Raw genomic sequence first — 19,331 nt, 5'->3', positions numbered from 1 at the left:
GGATGTGAACACGAACTCAACATGAACTCGTTGGTCAAAATACTGCAATCTACGGTCTTGCAGCCACTTTGGGAAAAAGAGAAACCCATGTGCTTACTCTCGATTATCTGTTTGGCAGAGGGATTCGTGGATTGTCGAATCTCCTTGACCTGAAAAAAAGCAAAGCAAAAGGCCACAGGGCGCGCAATTGGCCAGTTTCAACGCTAACAGTTTAGTTCGGTTCTTACGAGTTGCCAAGTATCTTGACGCTGCAAGATCAACGTACAGTCTGACATTTATCCTTTTTTCTCCCTCAGAGGCGCATCATGTACGGAGTACTCCGTATCGCAGGAATACATTTCAATTCGGGCTTGAGGCATTTTCAACCAATAAAATCCCCGTCTCCCATCCCAAATTGAGCCTCAAGATTGCCTATCTAAAGGGGGTAGACCTGGGTATTTCAGACATTAAACATTAGCCAGTTTTACAATCTACTTCCAATCTCCATTCCCAATATCTTTGCTGAGTGATCTGATGCGCAATCTTCTCCAGAATCCTTACTTCTGTCTCTGAGATCAAGTCTCTCGATTGCCAAAAATGGCTCATCATTTTCCTTTCAGGGGCAAGAAGCAGACCGATATGCAGAAAGCAAGAAAGAATATCGAACATAATATGATGACCAACACCATCGATCATCTGCAATGCGGTTCCGGCAGCCTTCTGCCAACCTGGAAACAATTGAGGATCGCATGCTGGAGCTGGAATATGCTCGCGATGGGTATGGCAAGAAAAAGTATCGGAATCCTAATGGAGACGAAGACCACGAAAAATATGCCGACATGGACACATACTACAGCTCCAATAAAGAGTATCCACGTCGTCTTGTCGTGCAGGCAACTCCAGAAACCTATAAAGGGCCCGGGACCGATTATCCCCCTCGTCACTGGAGGCGACGCCACATTCGTGGGAGAGTCCCATTCATCATCACCCTGGCCGAACTTTGCTTGAACCCGCTTGGCCTTCGCCGCTTCGACGGTGTTCAAGTCAACGAAAACAAGAAAGAGGGGGATGATACGACTCAAACCCAGGAAAGCTTGACATTGAAAATCATCAAACGAGCCCTGTTCTGGATCCCATCTACTCTGTTAACCTTGATACTATCAACCCTGCACTGGATCATGTCAATCCTGCTCACTCTGACACTATCGTGGATTATTCCAGTCGTGCTCTTTTTCGAGATTTGTACCACCCCGTGGAATGACAACACCACAACTGAGCCCTACAAAAAGTATCAGAATGTTCACTGGAACTGGCCCAAACATGCAATGAATCTACTGGACCAGTCCCCCAAAAATCCTCAACGGCAGTCAAAGATTGCCAGTCTTACGATCCCTCGCCGCTTGGTGGTGAAAGACCGAACTACCAATCAGTGGGTCTCCAAGAAGACTGAGGACCTTCGTGATAAAAAGACGGGCATCCTACAACCCTATATTTTCCTGAGTTTTTCGCGGGCCAATTATCTTGACAAAAAGGCGAATGGAGAATTCAAAAAAACGGATGAAGAATTACGGGAGATATTGTATCCAGTGGCTGAACGCATGATCCAGTACGAGAACCGCCATAAAGACCCGCAGGATCCTCCGCTAGAAGCCTTTTGGGTGGACGTCGATTGTGTTTCGCACGATAAGAATAAACCAGTTAACGGTGTCGAATCGAAATGCACCCGAGATATCAACACGATTTGCGATGCGGTCCGCTGCGCGAAGCGACTATATGTAGTCCTCCCCACTGAAAGTGAGAAAGACAAACGAATATGGGGACAACGGATATGGACATTTCCGGAAGTCCTCCTCGCTGCCAACAGAATCCGATACTGTTTCACCCATTCTGCCTCTATGTCTTTGTTCACACCGCATGAACTCACGCTGAGTGACATGCACAAGAGCTTCTGGCAGCCCCCCAAGTCAGATTTGAATGTGAATCAACACGAAGACGTTATAGGCTACCTCATCAACCATTATACCAATAGCCTTCAGCTGAGCGAACTGCAATTGTTCACTTTTGTTGTCCAAGCCATGGCGACGCAGACAACTGGCGTCGACACCATGGGGTACACCACCAGCGATATGGCCTACGCTGCGATGGGGCTTTTGTCATATCGACTTAACCCCAATGATTCCGATAGCATCTTCCAGGCCATTGCGCGACTATCCATCGTGAATGATAGCAATCAACTGCTTGAGCGTCTCCTCTGTCTGTGGCCGGACCCGAAAAATCCCACAGTGGATATACCGCCTAAACTGGCTTCAGCTGGCTGTGAGAGGATTCTTCGCAACATTGCAGATGAAGATCAGTACGGTACTCATCTTTGGGACATCAAACCACTCTGCGATGTGGTTGGTGTCGGCGGTGATGTAGAGGAGCCTACGGTCATTGTAGATCGCTGCCGGGGCATCCCCATCCGATGGAAGGACTTCCCGAAACTGAATTATGCCAAAGGGCTCAGCGGAATGAGTACTACTCTCTCACAGACAATCATGTATTTTGGTATCTTTTTTGCAGGGAGTGGTTTTGCTCTCTTCATGTCCGCCATTGCGCTTGCGGTTTCAACCATTGACTTCCAGGGGGGGCAACAAACTCAATCAGAGAGTGAGGTGATGAGAATCATCAGACAACTAATTGTGCCTCAGTACCTAGTGGCTATTGCTCTGTACGTTGGAGTCGCCTGGATCATCTCCTGGCTTAGTCCTTGGGCGGTACGAAAGCTCTGCAACAATGGAGCACAGGGATGCTCCAGCCATCTGGTCGGATTCGAAGGCACGATGCCGTTGCATGACCTTGAGAAGATCATCTACGGTAATTTCAATGATCGCCTGTCGTATTCGGTTTCGTCAACTGTCTTCTCCGGGAAACTCCGGGACACTGAGCTCCGAATGAGCAAGGAACCCCGTGATCGGAAGCATTGGAAGAATGTATTTCAAGAACTGAAGCTCCCTGCCACGCACCGTATCTTCACTCTTGTGGACACGGGCAATATGACTGTGTCTGTGATTTCCGCTGAGCGACCACCCGTCGTGGCTTTGATATGCGGGCGAGAAGGCGGCATGCTCCGGGTATTGCTGTGCAGCTGGCGCTTTGAAAAGAACTGTCTGTATCGTGAGGGAGTCGTTCGCATGCGCAGCTCGCTTGAAGCACTGGCTACACGTAACGACTGGTTGAAGATCAGCTTGGCGAGTCAGGGCGATGTCAACCGTACACGGTTGGGCCAGCTCAAAAAGGAGCAGTCTTCTACATCTTCCCCTTCTCCTCCTCGTCCGACGGACTGAAGCCACTAGCCTTTTCTATTCGCTTCTGTCCGAGGAATGCCCGAGGCATGTTAACATGGCGAAAAAGAAGACATCTAGAATATCTTTTACTGGCACCAATGTACATGGTCTCTTCGAAGGTGGATATATTGATCTACTTCTTGCACTTTAATCTTTAATGAAGGACGTCTATATAAATACGGTACCATTGTAGTGTTATGTTGTACATAAATCTCTAATATCACTTCAAGCCAACTACATATTCAAATCATCCACATCTTTCATCCTCAACCTTTTGAGTTATGGAGGCTCAAGCAACCGAGTGTTCTTCTACACTGGAAATTGAAAGGAGAAATAGTAAATTCAGTCAAATTGTCAAATTGTTGAAAGGCAACTATCACACATCAAAGTGAGGCCGTGGTTAAAGCAACCACGCCATCAGGCACTTCAACCCTCTCCAAGATAGTCGGATCTTCCCGAAACTCATCACTCTCGACAAACTGCTTCAAAGCCGAATACACACTCCGCTCAATAACAACCGCCGAAGGGTCTGCATCATCCGTCGCACTCAGAACCTGGGCAAGGTAACGCAGGGTACATACCAACGCATTCACATCCTGTATACGGTCAAGTAGAGCAGGCATATACGTCGGCTGAACAGCAGGTTCGCTCCTCCGACCATCTAGATTGAGAGCATTTGCCAGAGTTTCCCTGACCGGGTCCTCCAACGCACGCCACGCATCCTCATACAACAGGGCCTTTTCCTGGGTAGTCACATTGCCCATACAGAACAATCGCATCAAAGCCCGGTCCCCTGGGTTCTCCTCCACTTGGAATCGTCGCACGTCCTTGTCGCGGAGGAACTTCGCGCGTCGAATCAATATCAAGTCATACCCACTGCGGACGGTCAGGGTGCCCGCAATGACACCCTCGCATACATCATAGACATTGCGGTAGGAGTCAAAGATAGGCTGGGTGAGTTTCTTCGCACACGTCCAATCCATGTGCCCCGCGGCACCGGCAATATCGAGCAGTTGCTCCATGAAGCGGAGTCGGAAGCTGCGGTCGTGGCCCTTCATGCGGTGTAGACCGGACAGAGAGGCTGGGGCGTTTTCTGCCTGTGCCAGTTGGCCAAAGTTGAAAGTTGCACCGAGCTCAATCGCCCGGAGTACATCGTCTCTATATTGGCCTGGGAGCTGGTCCAGCGATGGGACTAGGCCGGCTTTACAGGCCACGAGGAGAATGGCGTCGTGGTTGAGAGTGGAGAAGTCCACGCCAGTCTTTGCGTGGCAGTCGGTTGCCAGCTGCGGGTCTTTGCCTATGTCGTTGATGATTATTGAGGTGATTAAGGTAAATAGTGCGTTTGCGTCTTTGATGAGTTGCGTGTAGAGTCCGCGGATCCAATCAAACGAGGTTCTCGTTAGTTGAGATGCGGATGGCTGTAAACCGACGAAGGTCTCGTATTGACCGGTGTGAATCCAGCGGAGAGCTAAAAGTCCAACGAGTGTGCGGTTCACTTCATCGTACTCTTCATTGTATAAAATGTAGGATGGGGATGGAGTGCTAGGAGGGGTCCAGGGACCGTCTCGGATGGAGTATGCCCGTCGCAGACGGTCAATTTCCTGCGGAAACTGCTTGTACACAAGGCGAATCAGATCCTCGTCGGAATGAGCTAAGAGAGAATCTGGAACACTGCAAGCATCTTGTAGGGACTGGGATGGATTCATGCTTGCGGATGTTTTCCCATTCCGATGTAAGCCGGGAGTTTGATGAGAACCGGGAACCTCTTACCATGGAGCTCTACCATTGGTCCGATATTTCCGCTACTATTACTACCATTAAGAGATGAAAGAGATGAAACAGATGAAAGAGGCCAATACGCTGAAGATAACTCATTGCAGTGGGAAAAGGAACTAGAAATAACCTAATTGTACATGTTTGTCGCCCTCAATCCATGCGCCATAATATCAGCCCCCCAGATAACTAACTATGGAGACCTCGCTAAATGCATCCGCAAGGCGACCAAGGCGACCAAGGCGAAACACGAAGAAAAAGAAAACGCCTGACCCAAGGGGGCATGCAACGGATTTTGAAACCCAGAGGGACGAATCAATATGTGCCGACATCCCAGACCATGAAACGCAATGCGATGAACGCCAACCAAAGAATTCTGGTTGTAAAATGCATATCCATGACCCAGTACAAGATATGGAAGAAACCAATGACGTAATAATGCATAGATAGAGGGAAAGGGAGATTGTACCAATGTCGAAGAACAAGCAGTACAAGGGTATCAGTCGAAAGGGAATCATGGATGTTTTGATTTAGAGAGGATCGTGGCGGAAAGTGCAGTTGTCGCCTTTGCGACACTTGCCCTCGGCCCAGAATCTACAGGCAACTAGTCCCACCTTGTACTGTTTCAAAAGAGTTAGCCATTTGTTTATCACAAAATTCTGAGCCTGTAGTGTACTTACAGGCTTAGGCTCGTTGGTGCCAACTCGGGTCCGTTTCGAGCGACTCCACGACTCGGAGTTAGACTGGTCGTCATAATAACCGCCCTCGCGGCCGCGCTTGCGCTCTGGGTCTTCATAGTCCTGACCTTGCTGTTGGAATGGGAGAGAGCCGAGTTGCTGGTTCTGTCCACCAAACTGTGCGAACATGGCGCCGAGGTTGGGTGCCATTGCTGGTTGAGATTGCTGAGGCTGGGTGTATGCAGCCGGTCCCTGCATTTGTTTCATGACATTCAAGATAGCGTTGAAGTCAAGGCCTTGGGGCTGAGGAGTGGGTACTGGTGGAGTCGGGGGAACCTGGGGAACCTGGGGAACATGGGCTTGAGGCTGTTGCTGACGGAACATGTTGATGGTCCTCTCGAGATCCGGCATGCCCCCTGGTTGGGTTGGCTGCGGTGGTGGGATGGGCTGCGCCTGTCCAGGCACACCCTGGATGATCTTGAGCAAATTGGAGATGTCGAATCCACTGTTCCCGGTAGTAGGTTGCTGCGGCTGTTGGGGGGTCGTAGGCTTGGGGTTCACATAGGAGTAGTATCGTTCCTGGCGGGCCTGTAGGGTCTTCGTTAGTGTGAGATTATAGTGCGATCGAAAGTATAGCATACCTTGACCAAGTCGGGCAATTCTCCGAAAGGTAATACATCGGTAACGACATCGTCGGGGTCAGGAGTCGGTGGCTCCTTGGGTGTGTCAGGCATGTCGGCAGGAGAAGTATAGAAGACCATAAGGGTAGTGGATTCCCGATGCTCCTGGGCTTCTCTCTCGGGACTGGTTGGCAACTGGGGACCACCGCGTTTGATGAAACTGCCGTGTTTGGATTCACCGAAATCGAAATCGACCACTATGATGGTCAGCAAAAAATCGAGGTACGATTTGGAGGAATAACCTACTCGACAGTGTATAACCATCTTGGTACACGGTCTCGCGAATACCGCCAAGGTCCTCTTCTTCCAGTTCGTCCATATCTTTGTGAAGCTTAAGAACACTACCTTCGCCTTTAACGTCTCCGCGTGAGCGCAATGACCCATCGCCAGGACCTAGTTCTTCATCGGGATCGTGGGTGAATAGTCGAACTTCAGTAAGAGCATCATCCGACTTCCAGGTCACGCGAAGTTTACGGCGCTCTTCTTTACGCAACCTCTTTGCTCGCTCAGCTTCAGTCTCCGGGGGCTGATCTTCGGCGGGCTTGGGAGTTGGTGCCTGCTTTGGTTTGTTCAAGTCGGCCATAATGTCACCAAAGGAGAAAGATGGCTTCGGGGCTGGTGTCTTTTCCTTTTCGGGAGCAGCACTATTTGAAGAGTTAATACAAATGAATCTCGGCAACACTGCCTTCGTGGATATATACGTTGGCTTTGCTGCAGCCGCCGCCGCGGCCCTATCCGCATTCGTGGTCCCGGGTCTCTTTGACGCTGAGCTTAAAGTGCCGAAGAGACTTGTTGGCTTGGGAGCCACGATATTGGCTTTAGGTCGCAGCGCTGCAGCGCCGGTTGGCTTACTACTTTGTGCTCCTTTAGCTGGTCCATTGCCTGCGGGTGCAACTTTATTCACATCCTTCGAGGTGTTGGGAACTGCCATTCGTTTTGCACCAGGTTGCAGGTTGCTATCCGCCTCCCGGGGTCGTTTTACTCCAGTGTCTCCCTTAGGCTGGTCTGCTGAAAGGCTCTTTGGGTGCGGCTCTTCTTTGGCAGGCTTTTCACCATCCTGCTTATGCTTCGTAGAGGCCGCAGCATTATCCAGGATCTTCTGTGTGAGGTCCTTAACCTGCTGGCCACCTTTTTTGAGGAACTTAGGCAGCAATTTGGACAGATTGGTCTTTTGCAACAGGTCTTCTGTCAAGGTCGAGAAACGCGAAAAGAGCTTATTCGATATCAGTCAATCTATCCGACGCGAAAAGAGACAAACGTCAAACTTACCGATAGCAGGTTAATAGTCAGAGTCCCGGCAAAGTCTGCTGCTTGGAAACGGTCGAGCAAGAAGGAATATAGAGCCGCCACAATCATAGGATGCTCTCCCAGCCTACATGGAATTAACAATTAGTCATTTGAGCTCAATTATGTCAATGTTTGAAGTTTTTTTTGGCACACAAAGCTGCAAGCTTGAGCCAATTTTAGATAGGAGTGATTCCCACTCAATGAGGTTCACAGATAGCTTGCTAAGGGCATATCTGAGACTCAATAGGATGGGACCATTTTGCTCCATCTGATATTCTTATATATGTGCCCAGGACACGCATGTATGAAGCCGTGCCAACCGGCGAACGGGCTTGCCAACCGGTGAATATTCATTGAAGCCGTGCCAACCGGCGAACAGACTTGCCAACCGGCGAATGGAGCGATGGACCTTTATTCTAGCCCGTGACAGTGCTGTCATATCTAATGCTTCCAAGAATATTTATAGAGGTTCTCAAATAGCTTCAGGATTTGTGCGGCTACCACAGCCAGATGGAAAGGAGGGAAGATATGGGAGTTAGGAGGGGAGGGCGATACATACTTCTTAATAATAATGGGATGACCCATTTCTAGCGTTGTGGTCGCAATTTTGTCCATGGTGCGACGTTGGGAAATGACTTTTTCCTTGAGTTTTGTTGCTTTCTCGTTGTCCTCTTGGTTTTCCGCTAGTTTCATCGCCTGAACTTGTTCTTTCCAAGCATCTCTCAATGATTTGACAAGCTCTTTGTAGGCTACTAGCGCGGCCTTAACCCTCTCGGAACCAGGCCATTTGTTCCTTGGTGACCACACGGCTTGGAGGGTATCATATTCCGCAGCAGCCTCGGGCTCAGTCGGACGAATCGGGGGGATAGGAGACGGCTCGTCGGGTGCTTCAATCTCAAGATCGGATCCATCCGAACTCTCACTGTCTGACTTAGATACAGCTCTGGTTTGGCCATGTGCAGAAGTCTTCTTTGTTTGCTGCTTATTAGAGGCTCCCTTCTTATTGGTGATTACAACTTCCGGTACTGGTAATCCTAGGAAAGTGAGTGTTAATCCCAACTTAATGTATTTTGACCGGTCTGGACATACCTCTAGGCTGAAGCACAGAGTCGCCAGTTGGTGTCATCTGCGGCTGAACTGAAAGATCATGTTGGTAGTAATTGAATAGCCTAGCCCTTCAGAAGGTCAGCCATGGCATTTCAAAAAGAAAACCCGCCCAAAAAAAACAAAGTGTTATAACTTACTGTTCACTCCCTTGTCGTTGGAAATCCGCAGGCATTCCCTGAAGAAAGTTGCTTGTATGATTGAATGCCTGGGGGTTGGAATTTAGGAACTGGGGGTTAATGGTGACATTTGGGTCTGTGTCAGGGTAGTCGTTGGTCAAATCAATTGTGTTTTGCTGTCTATAGTTAGCATCACGGTCGCCACAAAGGACATTTAGGGTCAGCTTACCAGCATTTCCGAGGAGTACCCTTGGGGTAAAGGGTATGGAGAAACCGATGGCTGCGGTTGTGGTTGCGGCCGTGGCTGTATTCTCTGCGGCGCAGGTGCCTCGGGGAAAGTGTCTGGCACTGAGATATGTGGGTGTTGTGGATGGAAGTAGTTTGGCTGGTAGGAAAATGACGGAAACGCCGAAGATTCGGATGCATTCAGGGGATGGGGGTCAAAGGACATCTGTCCCTGCTGGAAATGAGGAGCTTGTGGGTGCATCTGATACTGGGCCGAAGCTCCATATCCTCGTTGCGGTGGCTGTTGAAGAGGATTTGCTTGCTGCCAAGGCTGATGCACTGATGAGTAAATGCCATGGTTCGGGTCTGGCCGTGGGGCTATTTCTCTCTGTTGCTGTTGGAAAACAGGGTGGTCCCATCCGATGCCAAGAGAAGTTTGTTGTGGTGCAGAATCGTGCTGCTGCTGAGGTTGTGGCTGCTGAAGCTGCTGCTCAGGATCAGGGTAGGCGGGATCAAGGGTGCTCCAGTAATCTGCAGGTAGCGAGGAATTCCCATGCGATAAGCCCTGCATGGGGTTTTGAGCAGATTGCTCCATGGTGAGCCTCAGTCGAAGCTTCTCTAAGCAACTATGAAGGCTCACGTAATCACGTGCACGCACCTGCCTGTACAGGCCTGGAGTTTATTTGATGCTCACCGCCTTTTATTTTTGGAAAAGAGTGGATCGGGGTTCGGGAGGAGAAATATTTTTTCCGGTGATGGATGTGAGATGATTGGCTGGTTGTCTCGGCGACGCGGCAGAACAGGGGCCTGTTGCGCTGCTGGTCTGAAGAATTGATAAGGATTAGACAATTCACAGTTTGATACGCCTAGAGTGGACTTCAAGTGTTGCAGTATGAGTACTGTCGTACCTTATGAGAGAAAACAGAGACTGCTTTTGGCTTTGACTCAGGATTAAAGTGGTGTATGCCTCAGGCAACAACCGCGTTCCCCAGTGCGAGTGACGCCGTTACCTTTTGGCCTTGCAGCTTAATGACGAAGGCTCCGCAGTTGCGAATACAACGTAGAAGTATTAAGATGGCCCAGCTTTTCAATTCCAGTGCCTTTTTCCTTGTGTCCTTGACTTTGTATCTCCTCCTTTCTCTCTTCCTGGGCCGTTCCTGTTGTCCCTGTAGAACCTTTCGCTCTCCTTTCTTGTTCTTTAAGTTTTGTTCCAAAAGAAAGTCCTTGCGGAATCAGAGAAGGAAAAAGCTCTCATACGAAGGGCCACTCTAGTGGCACTGCCATTCGCTTTACGGAAAAAAAGAAGGGATTGGGGGAAGGTGTTGGGGGATGGTTAGAGTAGATGACTTGGGTTGAAGAGGAGAGTAAAAGGGACAAAAGCTGCTGGGCAAGGCGGTTAACCGATGGTACGATGGCATACCATACTTGACCGTAATTGTTGTATTGAACACCCTCCATTGGCCTACCGCCATGTAACTTACGTTACATGGCAGAATCAAATGTGTTCTTGAATGTTTGCAGTGTTTGCAACATTTATGTCAGCGCAGCTCGGCGGGATCCATGCCAGGTGGAGCGATAGGAAGAACCCCAGTGTCAACACTGCAAGGTACAACCTCATCCTTATTCTAAGAGTTGCGCATATTCCAGCTATATTTCTGCGCAGCTCTGAACGTTTCAAAGCTCTGGTGGAAACCGAGCATCTCTCCCAATCTCACACAGCGCTGCCATCTATTGCCATGGCGCAATCCATGTCCCTCCGAGACCGACAGGTTGGTAAGTGACGCAAGCTAGATTCTTGTTATGGATTGATCTTTACTCATCTCTTGGCTTTTAGCATCAATTCAAAAGCTGTTGAACTTGAATCATGATCCACAACCTGTTGAAGACAGCACCATCGATCAGTCCGGGTCCGGTGGTCTTATCTCCCACTCCACTCCGATCTTGAATGAAGATGGTGACCCGATCTGGAAGGTCCTGGTGTTTGATAAAATGGGCCGAGATGTTATCAGCAGTGTACTGAGGGTAAACGACCTTCGGGCATGGGGCATAACTATTCATTTGTACGGTCGACGCCTTCTCCCCCTAAATTGGCCCCATCGCTAACGAGGACTCACTTCTAGAAACCTTCATTCTCAAAGATATCCTATTCCAGATGTCCCGGTTGTATATTTCGTGGAACCTACCCCCGATAATATCCAAGCGATCACTCGCGACCTTTCCCATGGGCTCTACTCCCCAGCCTACGTGAACTTCCTATCCTCCGTCCCGCGGCCACTTCTCGAGGATTTCGCTTCTCAAATAGTTACTTCTGGCGCATCCGAGCATATTGCGCAGGTTTTTGATCAATATCTCAACTTCATTGTGGCAGAGCCGGACCTCTTCAGTCTAGGGCTGGGGAACGATGCATACTACAAGATCAACAGTCCAAAAACGAGTGATGAAGACCTGGATGGGATTGTTGACAGCGTGGTTAGCGGCTTGTTTAGTGTGAGCGTGACAATGGGTAAGTATTATATCCCACCTTGGATCATGGAAGGAAGATCTGACTGGCTGGGCAGGTACTATTCCAATCATACGGTGCCCCAAGGGTGGTGCGGCGGAACTGATAGCAACAAAACTGGATCGTAAACTACGAGACCACATCCTCAACTCCAAAGACAACCTCTTTTCGGGCAATCAGAACGCTTTGCCGGGAGTGCCATCCGCACGGCCGGTCCTGATCATCATGGACCGAAATGTTGATCTAGTCCCCATGCTCTCCCACTCATGGACATATCAATCACTGGTCCAAGATGTTCTTGAAATGCGCTTGAATCGAATCACTGTGGATGCAGGTGCAGGAGAGGCGGGCTCGGCTAAGGGCTCCAAAAAGTCGTATGACTTGAACAGTTCCGACTTCTTCTGGCAGCGCAACGCCGGAGCCCCATTTCCCCAAGTGGCTGAGGATATCGATGCTGAGCTTACGCGGTACAAGGATGATGCGAACGAGATTACGAAGAAGACGGGGGCCTCTTCAATTGAAGATCTCCAGAATGACACCAGTGCCTCCGCGCAACATCTCAAGGCCGCCATCACACTTCTCCCTGAGTTGCGGGAACGCAAGGCAGTTCTTGATATGCACATGAACATTGCTACCGCTCTGCTCAAGGGTATCAAGGATCGGCAGTTAGACAACTTCTTCGAGCTAGAAGAGACCGTCACCAAACAATCAAAGTCACAGATCTTGGAACTCATCAATGATCCTTCTAAAGGAAGTGAACCATTGGACAAGCTGCGCTTGTTCGTGATCTGGTTCCTCAGCACAGAAACTGAGCTCAGCCGCTCAGAAATGACTCAGTTCGAAGAGGCCCTGACCAAAGCCGGCGTGCCCGACATTTCCTCGCTTGCCTACGTCCGCCAAGTGCGCGAGATAACTCGTATGACCATGATGACAACAGCCGCTCCAGAACAACAATCTTCCGATCTATTCCGTGGGTTCTCCTCGCTTTCCAATCGCCTGACGGATCGCATTACGTCGGGCGCTTTAGGTGCCAATTTCGACTCGCTTATCTCAGGCGTAAAGAATTTCCTACCAGCGAACAAGGATCTTACTGTGACCAAGATTACCGAGTCGATCATGGACCCGGCTGCAGCTTCAAGCTCTGCTATTGCAAAGACCGAAAACTACCTTTACTTTGACCCGAGGAGCGCCAACGCCCGTGGCGCCATGCCTCCGGCATCCGCATCGCGAAACCCGCAAATGCCTGGTGGGATTGGCAGCGCAGGCCCTGGCACCGGTGCCAGTTTCGGACAGCGTCGCCAAGCTTTCAGCGAGGCTATTGTCTTTACAGTGGGCGGTGGAAGCATGGACGAGTACGGCAACTTGCAGGAATGGGTTCGCCGAACAAATGGACAAGCGGGCGCCGAGGGTGCGCCAGTTCAACGTGCAGCACCTGGACATCGCAGAAGAGTTGTCTATGGAAGCACAGACCTGATGAACGCCACTGAATTCCTATCAGATTCATTGGCACCTCTCGGTCGGGATAGCTAAATGTAATTGTGGCTAGGGTCAACATCAACATAGAGCCAGCCTGATGGTTGGAAACATAGTATAATTGAAGCGCTCTGAGGCGTCTATGTCTAATGGCTGTCCTTTCTTAGCATTTACTACTGCTTTAGCGTTTTTTTGCTCTTTTACCCTGGCATTCAACATCCAGTCCCACCAATGATTATACTTATTCCAGGCAGATAGGGACATATCGAACTCCACCTAACACTCCACCTAATGTTCGTTCTAATCCCAAGGTCTCCCCGCGGTCTCGATCAAACCATATTGGGTAAAACGAAATGAACAGAACTCTCTCGAGTCTAGTCAATTTCACTGCATCATCTTGGAAATCTACAGAAACTCCTGAATATCTGGCACTTGTGGGGTTGAATGTGATCATCTATCAATTCTATGGAATTATCGAAGTATACACCATCATCCCGCCTTCTGCGGCAACAGTCTGGAACCTGATGCCCCAGCGAATTCGATCAATCAGAACTGTTCCCAAAATATGTTCGACTTTGGAATTTAGCTTCTTTTCTCGTTCAACTGGATTGCCTCACTTGGCGAATCCTCCATGGTCGCCCAAGTGATGTCAAGGCAATATCATCATCCTGGGATCTAACGCCACGACGAGGATATAAGAATCAGACTAACCTGGTGCTTTTTACTATCCAAAGAAAAAGACAAAGAACAACACAGAAAAGAATAACTACTCAACAACTGTTGAAAACATCGTCAAGATGACCAACTACGGAGACACCTGGAATACAACCTACGACACCTACGACACCGCAGGATCCGCCTACAATCCTGGGGGCACCTCGACCTATAATCCTACGGGCACCTCAACCTATAATACCTTGGGCTCAACCTACAGCCCCTCGGGCTACGGCACCTACGGCACCAGGGACTACGGCACAGTGGGCTACGGTTCCAATACCACTGCTTCGACTTATGATACCGACACCGGCCGCGGCACCACCTCCTACGACCCCGCCACCGGTGCCTACGACCAGCATCTTGATTACAACACTCCCACCGGCCGCCGGCACCACCGCGAGCGCGTGAACTCGGCTGGCACCTATCGTCACCGCGATGTTGACCGCTACGATGACGGATCTACCCGTGTCCACAAGGAGTATGACAATCCAAACACGGGTACCAGCTACCACCGTGACTTTGAGCGTTAAGGCGCTCATTTAGGAGGAGGATTCGCGTTGGGTTTCGACCCAAGCTTGTATATATATCGGCATGAGACCACGAACCTGTTATGAATCCAACAAAGCAGATGAAAAAGTGAAGAAAAAAAAAGTGAAAACCAAAAAAAAACCAAAAAAATCTGATTTGTGTCCGTTTTAGCGACTCCCTGTAAATAGCGCTCGTTTCTTGTCATTTATCGTTTCTGTCACTCGTTTCTAATTACTGTCGTTTCTGCTTGGGTCGAATTATGTACATATATAGTCTGGTTTCATTGGGGGCGAAGGTATGGCTTCAATCAAATCAGACAAGAATGCAAATAAAACAAGGTTAAATCCTAAACTACTTTCTTTTTATGTTGTATGAATGATATGCTATCGAAGCACATACTGCTAAGGAATAATAACTGGATAAATTTGCCCAGGTGGCTTTACTGTAGGTATATTTGAAGACGATTTATGATAAAGATGAGCCTATATACACATATCTCAACTAAATGAAATCAATATAAATAGAGCCATGTCCAATCCTATAGTCCTACAGATGTATAGATGTATAGATGTATGAATAGCGAAGCTCAAACCTCTTGGCAAGGATGCCTCAGGCCCCCAGAGCCAATGCAAGGCTGACTCCACATCGTAGCACTTCCCTCCGATCAACTCTCAACTTTATTCTGTACAGCCAACGGATGTTGTGCTGAAACAGCTTCTACTCCAGCTTCTCATGCCCCCGTGATCATGTCGCGGAGGACGCTGGGTGGAGGTCGTGTTCTGGGCAACCCAAGCGCTCTCACAACTCCGTCCCCGCAGCCGAAGCGGGTGCTCTCGCCGACCGCCAGCAGCGTTTCCCTTAATTCGCAGGCCGCATCACAGCTCTCAACAGAAACTCAGGATCTCACCTCGCGCATTTCAATAGAGAATGGCGAATCTTCGATATCTACCGCCCCGGCTGCTCCGGGGGCTGAGCTCTCCTGTCCGATCTGCAGCGAACAGATGGTATGCTTGTTCCTATGCCGTATTTATTTCTTAAAGATAAAGTGGGAAGATACTAACTTGTGTCTAGATGACTTTGCTGCAGCTAAATAGGTACCGATCCATAATTCCCCCTCACAAACGCATCAACGTATGATTAACGATTTGACCACAGACACCTCGACGACATCCATCAGAACCTTGAAGATAGCCATCAGGATGAAGTCAAAGACTGGTTCAAGGTCCAAATGGAAAAGGCAAGGAAATTCCAGCCTCTAGCTGTGCTGAACCAGAAGTTGAAAGGCCTGGATGTGTTCGAATCAAACGAGAATCAGAGCGCGTCTCTCCCCAGCCGCCCACTAGCATCCCATGCAGGCGTTCCCGAACCCCCGAGAGTACTAGATCCCGAAGATCTCATCACAAGGGAACACTGGCAAACAAGTTCTATGTACGACGAGTGTCTAGAACCATCATGTGGGAAACGATTGAATGCCACCAACGGCTGCGTGAACTGTCGGAGTTGCGGGAAACTGTTTTGTGAAGAACACACGATGTACCAAATGAAGCTCTCGCGATCGGCACATCATGAACCGGTGCGAGGAATATGGGCTCGAGTATGCGAAACCTGTTACAAGTCAAGAGAGGGGTACAACGATCATAATGGTGAGAACATCTGCTTTCACTTCTGAACCAAGCTAATCAGGCAACAGGAACCGTGAGGAACCAAACGGATGCGTTCAAGTCAATAAGAAAACAGACTGTTGATAAGGAATTTTTGGAGATATCCCGACTCGAGAAACGACTCACCCGTCTCACTCAGCTGTTGGCTAGTCTACCCCCAGATCAAATACACCCCAGTGCAACCAAACTTTTCTCTCTTGCGTGGCAAAATGACCAGCGGAAGGAAATAGAGCAAACGATTGTTAGCTGGCAAGATGATGCCAGCGTTTCACGATGTCCGTTTTGCCAACAGGACTTTTCGGGCTACACTTTTCGCAGACACCACTGCAGGACTTGTGGACGAGTCGTCTGCGGCGATCCTAGCACCGAGTGCTCTAGTGAGGTTGGGCTGAGCATTGCTCCTGGTGAGTTTTGAGATGACCTTGCCTCGTGACTTTAGTCTAATTTCCCACAGGCTCGACAGCGACAGCGACCTCTGAGAAAACCAATGCCGATAACCTTGTCAATATTGATGTGCGGTTGTGTAAGGAATGCAAAGCGACGCTGTTTGATCGACGCGACTTTAAAGCAGACATGATGCGAAAGCCACCGGAGACCAGGGCCTATGAAAACTTGACCCAATTTGAGAGGGGCATCCGCCTTCATCTACCGAGATTCCAAAAGCTGTTGGCAGCTTTACAGTATGTTTATCGCTTCTGGTGTCCTACTCTGTCACTAACAGCATTGTACCAGGGATCCAAGACGACCTCCATCATCGGCTCAAATTGCAGATGCGTCCAAGGTGCGCAAGCGACTGATTGACTCTTTTGCGCAGTATGATGTTGCGGCTCGACGTATCCGTGACATGCCAACCCAGTCCCCCACACAACAAAAGCTGCAGAAGGCTATATATCAGCAAGCCAGCAACTTCCTTCACCTCCATATGTTACCTTTGAAATCCCTTCCCAAAATCCTTAAACATACAACCCCCGCATCCGAAAGAATACCCAGCCGAACAAGCTCCCCGAGTACTCCGGTCAGTGGATCTACGGCAGGTCTCCGGCCACCAGAGTCTGCTCTGTCATCCATCAAGTACAACAGCGTTGCCGCTAGCGGTAGCAATACCAGCCTATCCAGCAATACCAGCAGTGCTGTCTCAGCCCTGGAAGCCGAGGAAAAGTCTCTCCGAGACCGGCTGATCGTGCTAGAAGAGCAGAAGTTCTTTGTGTCCGAGATGATCGCCGATGCCAACCGGCGGCGCAAATTCGATGAAGTGAGCAGCCTAGCAATGAACGTCGAGGATCTGAGTCGTGAGATCGACCGCGTCAGTGGAATGCTCGCAAGTCTTGACTTCGAAGGTGTTTACACGGGGAATTTGCAGCCAACTTCTTGACTTGACCTTTAATTACTGGGATAGGGGTTGGATTTTCGTTCACACGCTATCTGTACATTTTCCTTACGTCTTTTGGTCTTCTGCCCGTCTGCGCCCTTTTTTTAAATATTGGTGTTCTGGCGTTCGAGCACTTTGCTTTACGATATGAGCATAGCATCGGGCGTTGGTTCTTTCTAGGATATATACAATCAATGGCTTTTCTATACGTATATTGGCTATTCTTTCGTGGTGTGGATGGTTTGAAATTGTTGATATGTCAACTATAGAGATCATATAATAGCCTACTCGCAGGAGTCGAGACTTTTCTCACACGTTCAAACATACAGAAGAATAAGGATGCAGAGATGTCCCACGACGATGAGCACACACCCACACGCCACCACAATAAAAAACGCCCCCACCACAGCTTCGGCCACATCTTTGGTTCCTTTCCCCACAGCTTTGGCGCCTTTCCGCATAGCTTTGGAAAAGCCTCGAAAACTAGCCATGGTGAAGACTAAGGAAGAGGAATCGGTAAACGGTGCTGAAGTAAGACACGAACGAGAGCACGTCAACAGAGGAAATGAAAGAGGATTGAAGAGTGGAAACACAGGATGCTATACCTTTAGTATAGAGAGGTAAACAGAGGAAGTGATCTGTGTAGCACCAATGTGTTGACGCGTAGGCAAAGAGAGATCCCGAGGTCCCGAGCTGTGAATTGGAGATAACTACCTACTATTGTCTACCATGAAATATACTATGACGCTAAGCTACTGCTTCACGGGGACAAAGACAAAGAGACCAAGACCCGGGTCTAACAAGCTACAATGCCTCAAGAAGCATAACAAACAATGAAATGCATCGGATGAAACGATCCTTTAACGAAGGTGTTTCCGGCATGTTTCTAAGGAAACAGAGAACTTCTACCGTCTTCGTGAAAATCGAGCTTATTATAGATGTGAAACATTTATTTGGCTTTTGCGTACTATATAGTATGACATCGGGGCTAACTCCGAGATTATCGACGCTATAAAGTAACATTTGAATCTATGCACAAAAACACATGCATATCTTCGACATATACTCCGTCGTTATAATACGTTCTCCCATAAACAAATCCAAAAAGAAAAGAAAAGAGCAAAAAAAGAAATCTCAGGTTTGGTTTTAGGAATAGCCGAACGCGGGGGTCGAACCCGCAGCCTTAAGATTAAGAGTCTTACGCTCTACCGATTGAGCTAGCCCGGCCGGGCTGTTGAAGAGAGGAGCGATGAAGTGTTTGGTGAAGCAAAACGTCCCGTTGAAGGTATATGGAATACCTAGGTATACAACATAGACTTCCGAGGCTGCATGGTGGCGTTCTTAGCGCATGCAGTCCCGTTAGGATATTATAGTGGACATATACATAGTATACATAGGTACTACCTCTCCTCTCTGTACTACTTAATACATTCCTAGTGCATCCATGGATGGATGTAGTAATATGCAGGGAAACCCTTTCTCTCCAATTCCTAAAGTATATATGTACCCACCTAGGTAGGTACCTAGGTAACTACTCACCGTTCGCACCTACCTCAACTGGCATATCATCCGATGTCTCCTTCCTGTCTCACTGTCCTTCCCCTCACCCCTCTTTCCTCTTGTCAACTCCCATCGGCGATAACAAGAACCGCGGACAAAATCTGTGAAACACCTTAACGACAGCTCACTTATGATGATGCCAAGACCATGTAAGTGTTGGATATCCGAGTCGGGTATATACCGAGTTCCCGATCAGAATGAGCTAACTTCTCTTAGACATATCTGTGCAACACGGAAATATTCGACCTCAAGCCATTCGGAGACCTGACCTACACCTGCGGTTACGTCTCACCGCCACCACGATAGCACTGGCTGGACCTGGTGGTAGCCCTACATGGCATTGCGATATCTCT

The 19,331-nt window shown here is 49.0% G+C and overlaps 6 protein-coding genes across 6 annotated transcripts; 4 read left to right on the top strand and 2 right to left on the bottom strand.

The window, feature by feature from the left end:
- Positions 1-680: 680 nt before the first annotated feature.
- N7525_002521 (uncharacterized protein) lies at positions 681-3,305 on the top strand (the record flags this gene model as incomplete). The annotated part of the gene is made up of 1 exon (XM_002559871.1): positions 681-3,305. One exon carries the CDS (start codon positions 681-683, stop codon positions 3,303-3,305), a length of 2,625 nt encoding a protein of 874 aa, XP_002559917.1.
- Positions 3,306-3,688: 383 nt separating this feature from the next.
- N7525_002520 (uncharacterized protein) lies at positions 3,689-5,011 on the bottom strand (the record flags this gene model as incomplete). Its single annotated transcript, XM_002559872.1, has 1 exon — positions 3,689-5,011. The coding sequence occupies one exon, from the start codon at positions 5,009-5,011 to the stop codon at positions 3,689-3,691; it is 1,323 nt and encodes a 440-aa protein (XP_002559918.1).
- Positions 5,012-5,608: 597 nt separating this feature from the next.
- Positions 5,609-9,765, bottom strand: N7525_002519 (uncharacterized protein; the record flags this gene model as incomplete). The annotated part of the gene is made up of 10 exons (XM_061212348.1): positions 5,609-5,698; positions 5,759-6,343; positions 6,397-6,632; positions 6,682-7,079; positions 7,137-7,648; positions 7,705-7,807; positions 8,282-8,756; positions 8,812-8,897; positions 8,967-9,121; positions 9,175-9,765. 10 exons carry the CDS (start codon positions 9,763-9,765, stop codon positions 5,609-5,611), a joined length of 3,231 nt encoding a protein of 1,076 aa, XP_061069369.1.
- Positions 9,766-10,681: 916 nt separating this feature from the next.
- sly1 (syntaxin-binding protein) lies at positions 10,682-13,200 on the top strand (the record flags this gene model as incomplete). Its single annotated transcript, XM_002559875.2, has 4 exons — positions 10,682-10,943; positions 11,005-11,230; positions 11,291-11,673; positions 11,729-13,200. 4 exons carry the CDS (start codon positions 10,682-10,684, stop codon positions 13,198-13,200), a joined length of 2,343 nt encoding a protein of 780 aa, XP_002559921.2.
- A 740-nt stretch (positions 13,201-13,940) lies between these two features.
- N7525_002517 (uncharacterized protein) lies at positions 13,941-14,390 on the top strand (the record flags this gene model as incomplete). Its single annotated transcript, XM_061212347.1, has 1 exon — positions 13,941-14,390. One exon carries the CDS (start codon positions 13,941-13,943, stop codon positions 14,388-14,390), a length of 450 nt encoding a protein of 149 aa, XP_061069368.1.
- A 744-nt stretch (positions 14,391-15,134) lies between these two features.
- N7525_002516 (uncharacterized protein) lies at positions 15,135-17,421 on the top strand (the record flags this gene model as incomplete). Its single annotated transcript, XM_061212346.1, has 6 exons — positions 15,135-15,392; positions 15,460-15,482; positions 15,544-16,031; positions 16,079-16,453; positions 16,504-16,729; positions 16,782-17,421. 6 exons carry the CDS (start codon positions 15,135-15,137, stop codon positions 17,419-17,421), a joined length of 2,010 nt encoding a protein of 669 aa, XP_061069367.1.
- Between the last annotated feature and the right edge of the window lie 1,910 nt (positions 17,422-19,331).

This window comes from Penicillium rubens (assembly GCF_028828025.1).
Source record: "Penicillium rubens strain IBT 27055 chromosome Unknown utg000002l_segment0_segment0, whole genome shotgun sequence".
Lineage (NCBI taxonomy): Eukaryota > Fungi > Ascomycota > Eurotiomycetes > Eurotiales > Aspergillaceae > Penicillium > Penicillium rubens.
This window is presented reverse-complemented; position numbering and strand designations above follow the sequence as displayed.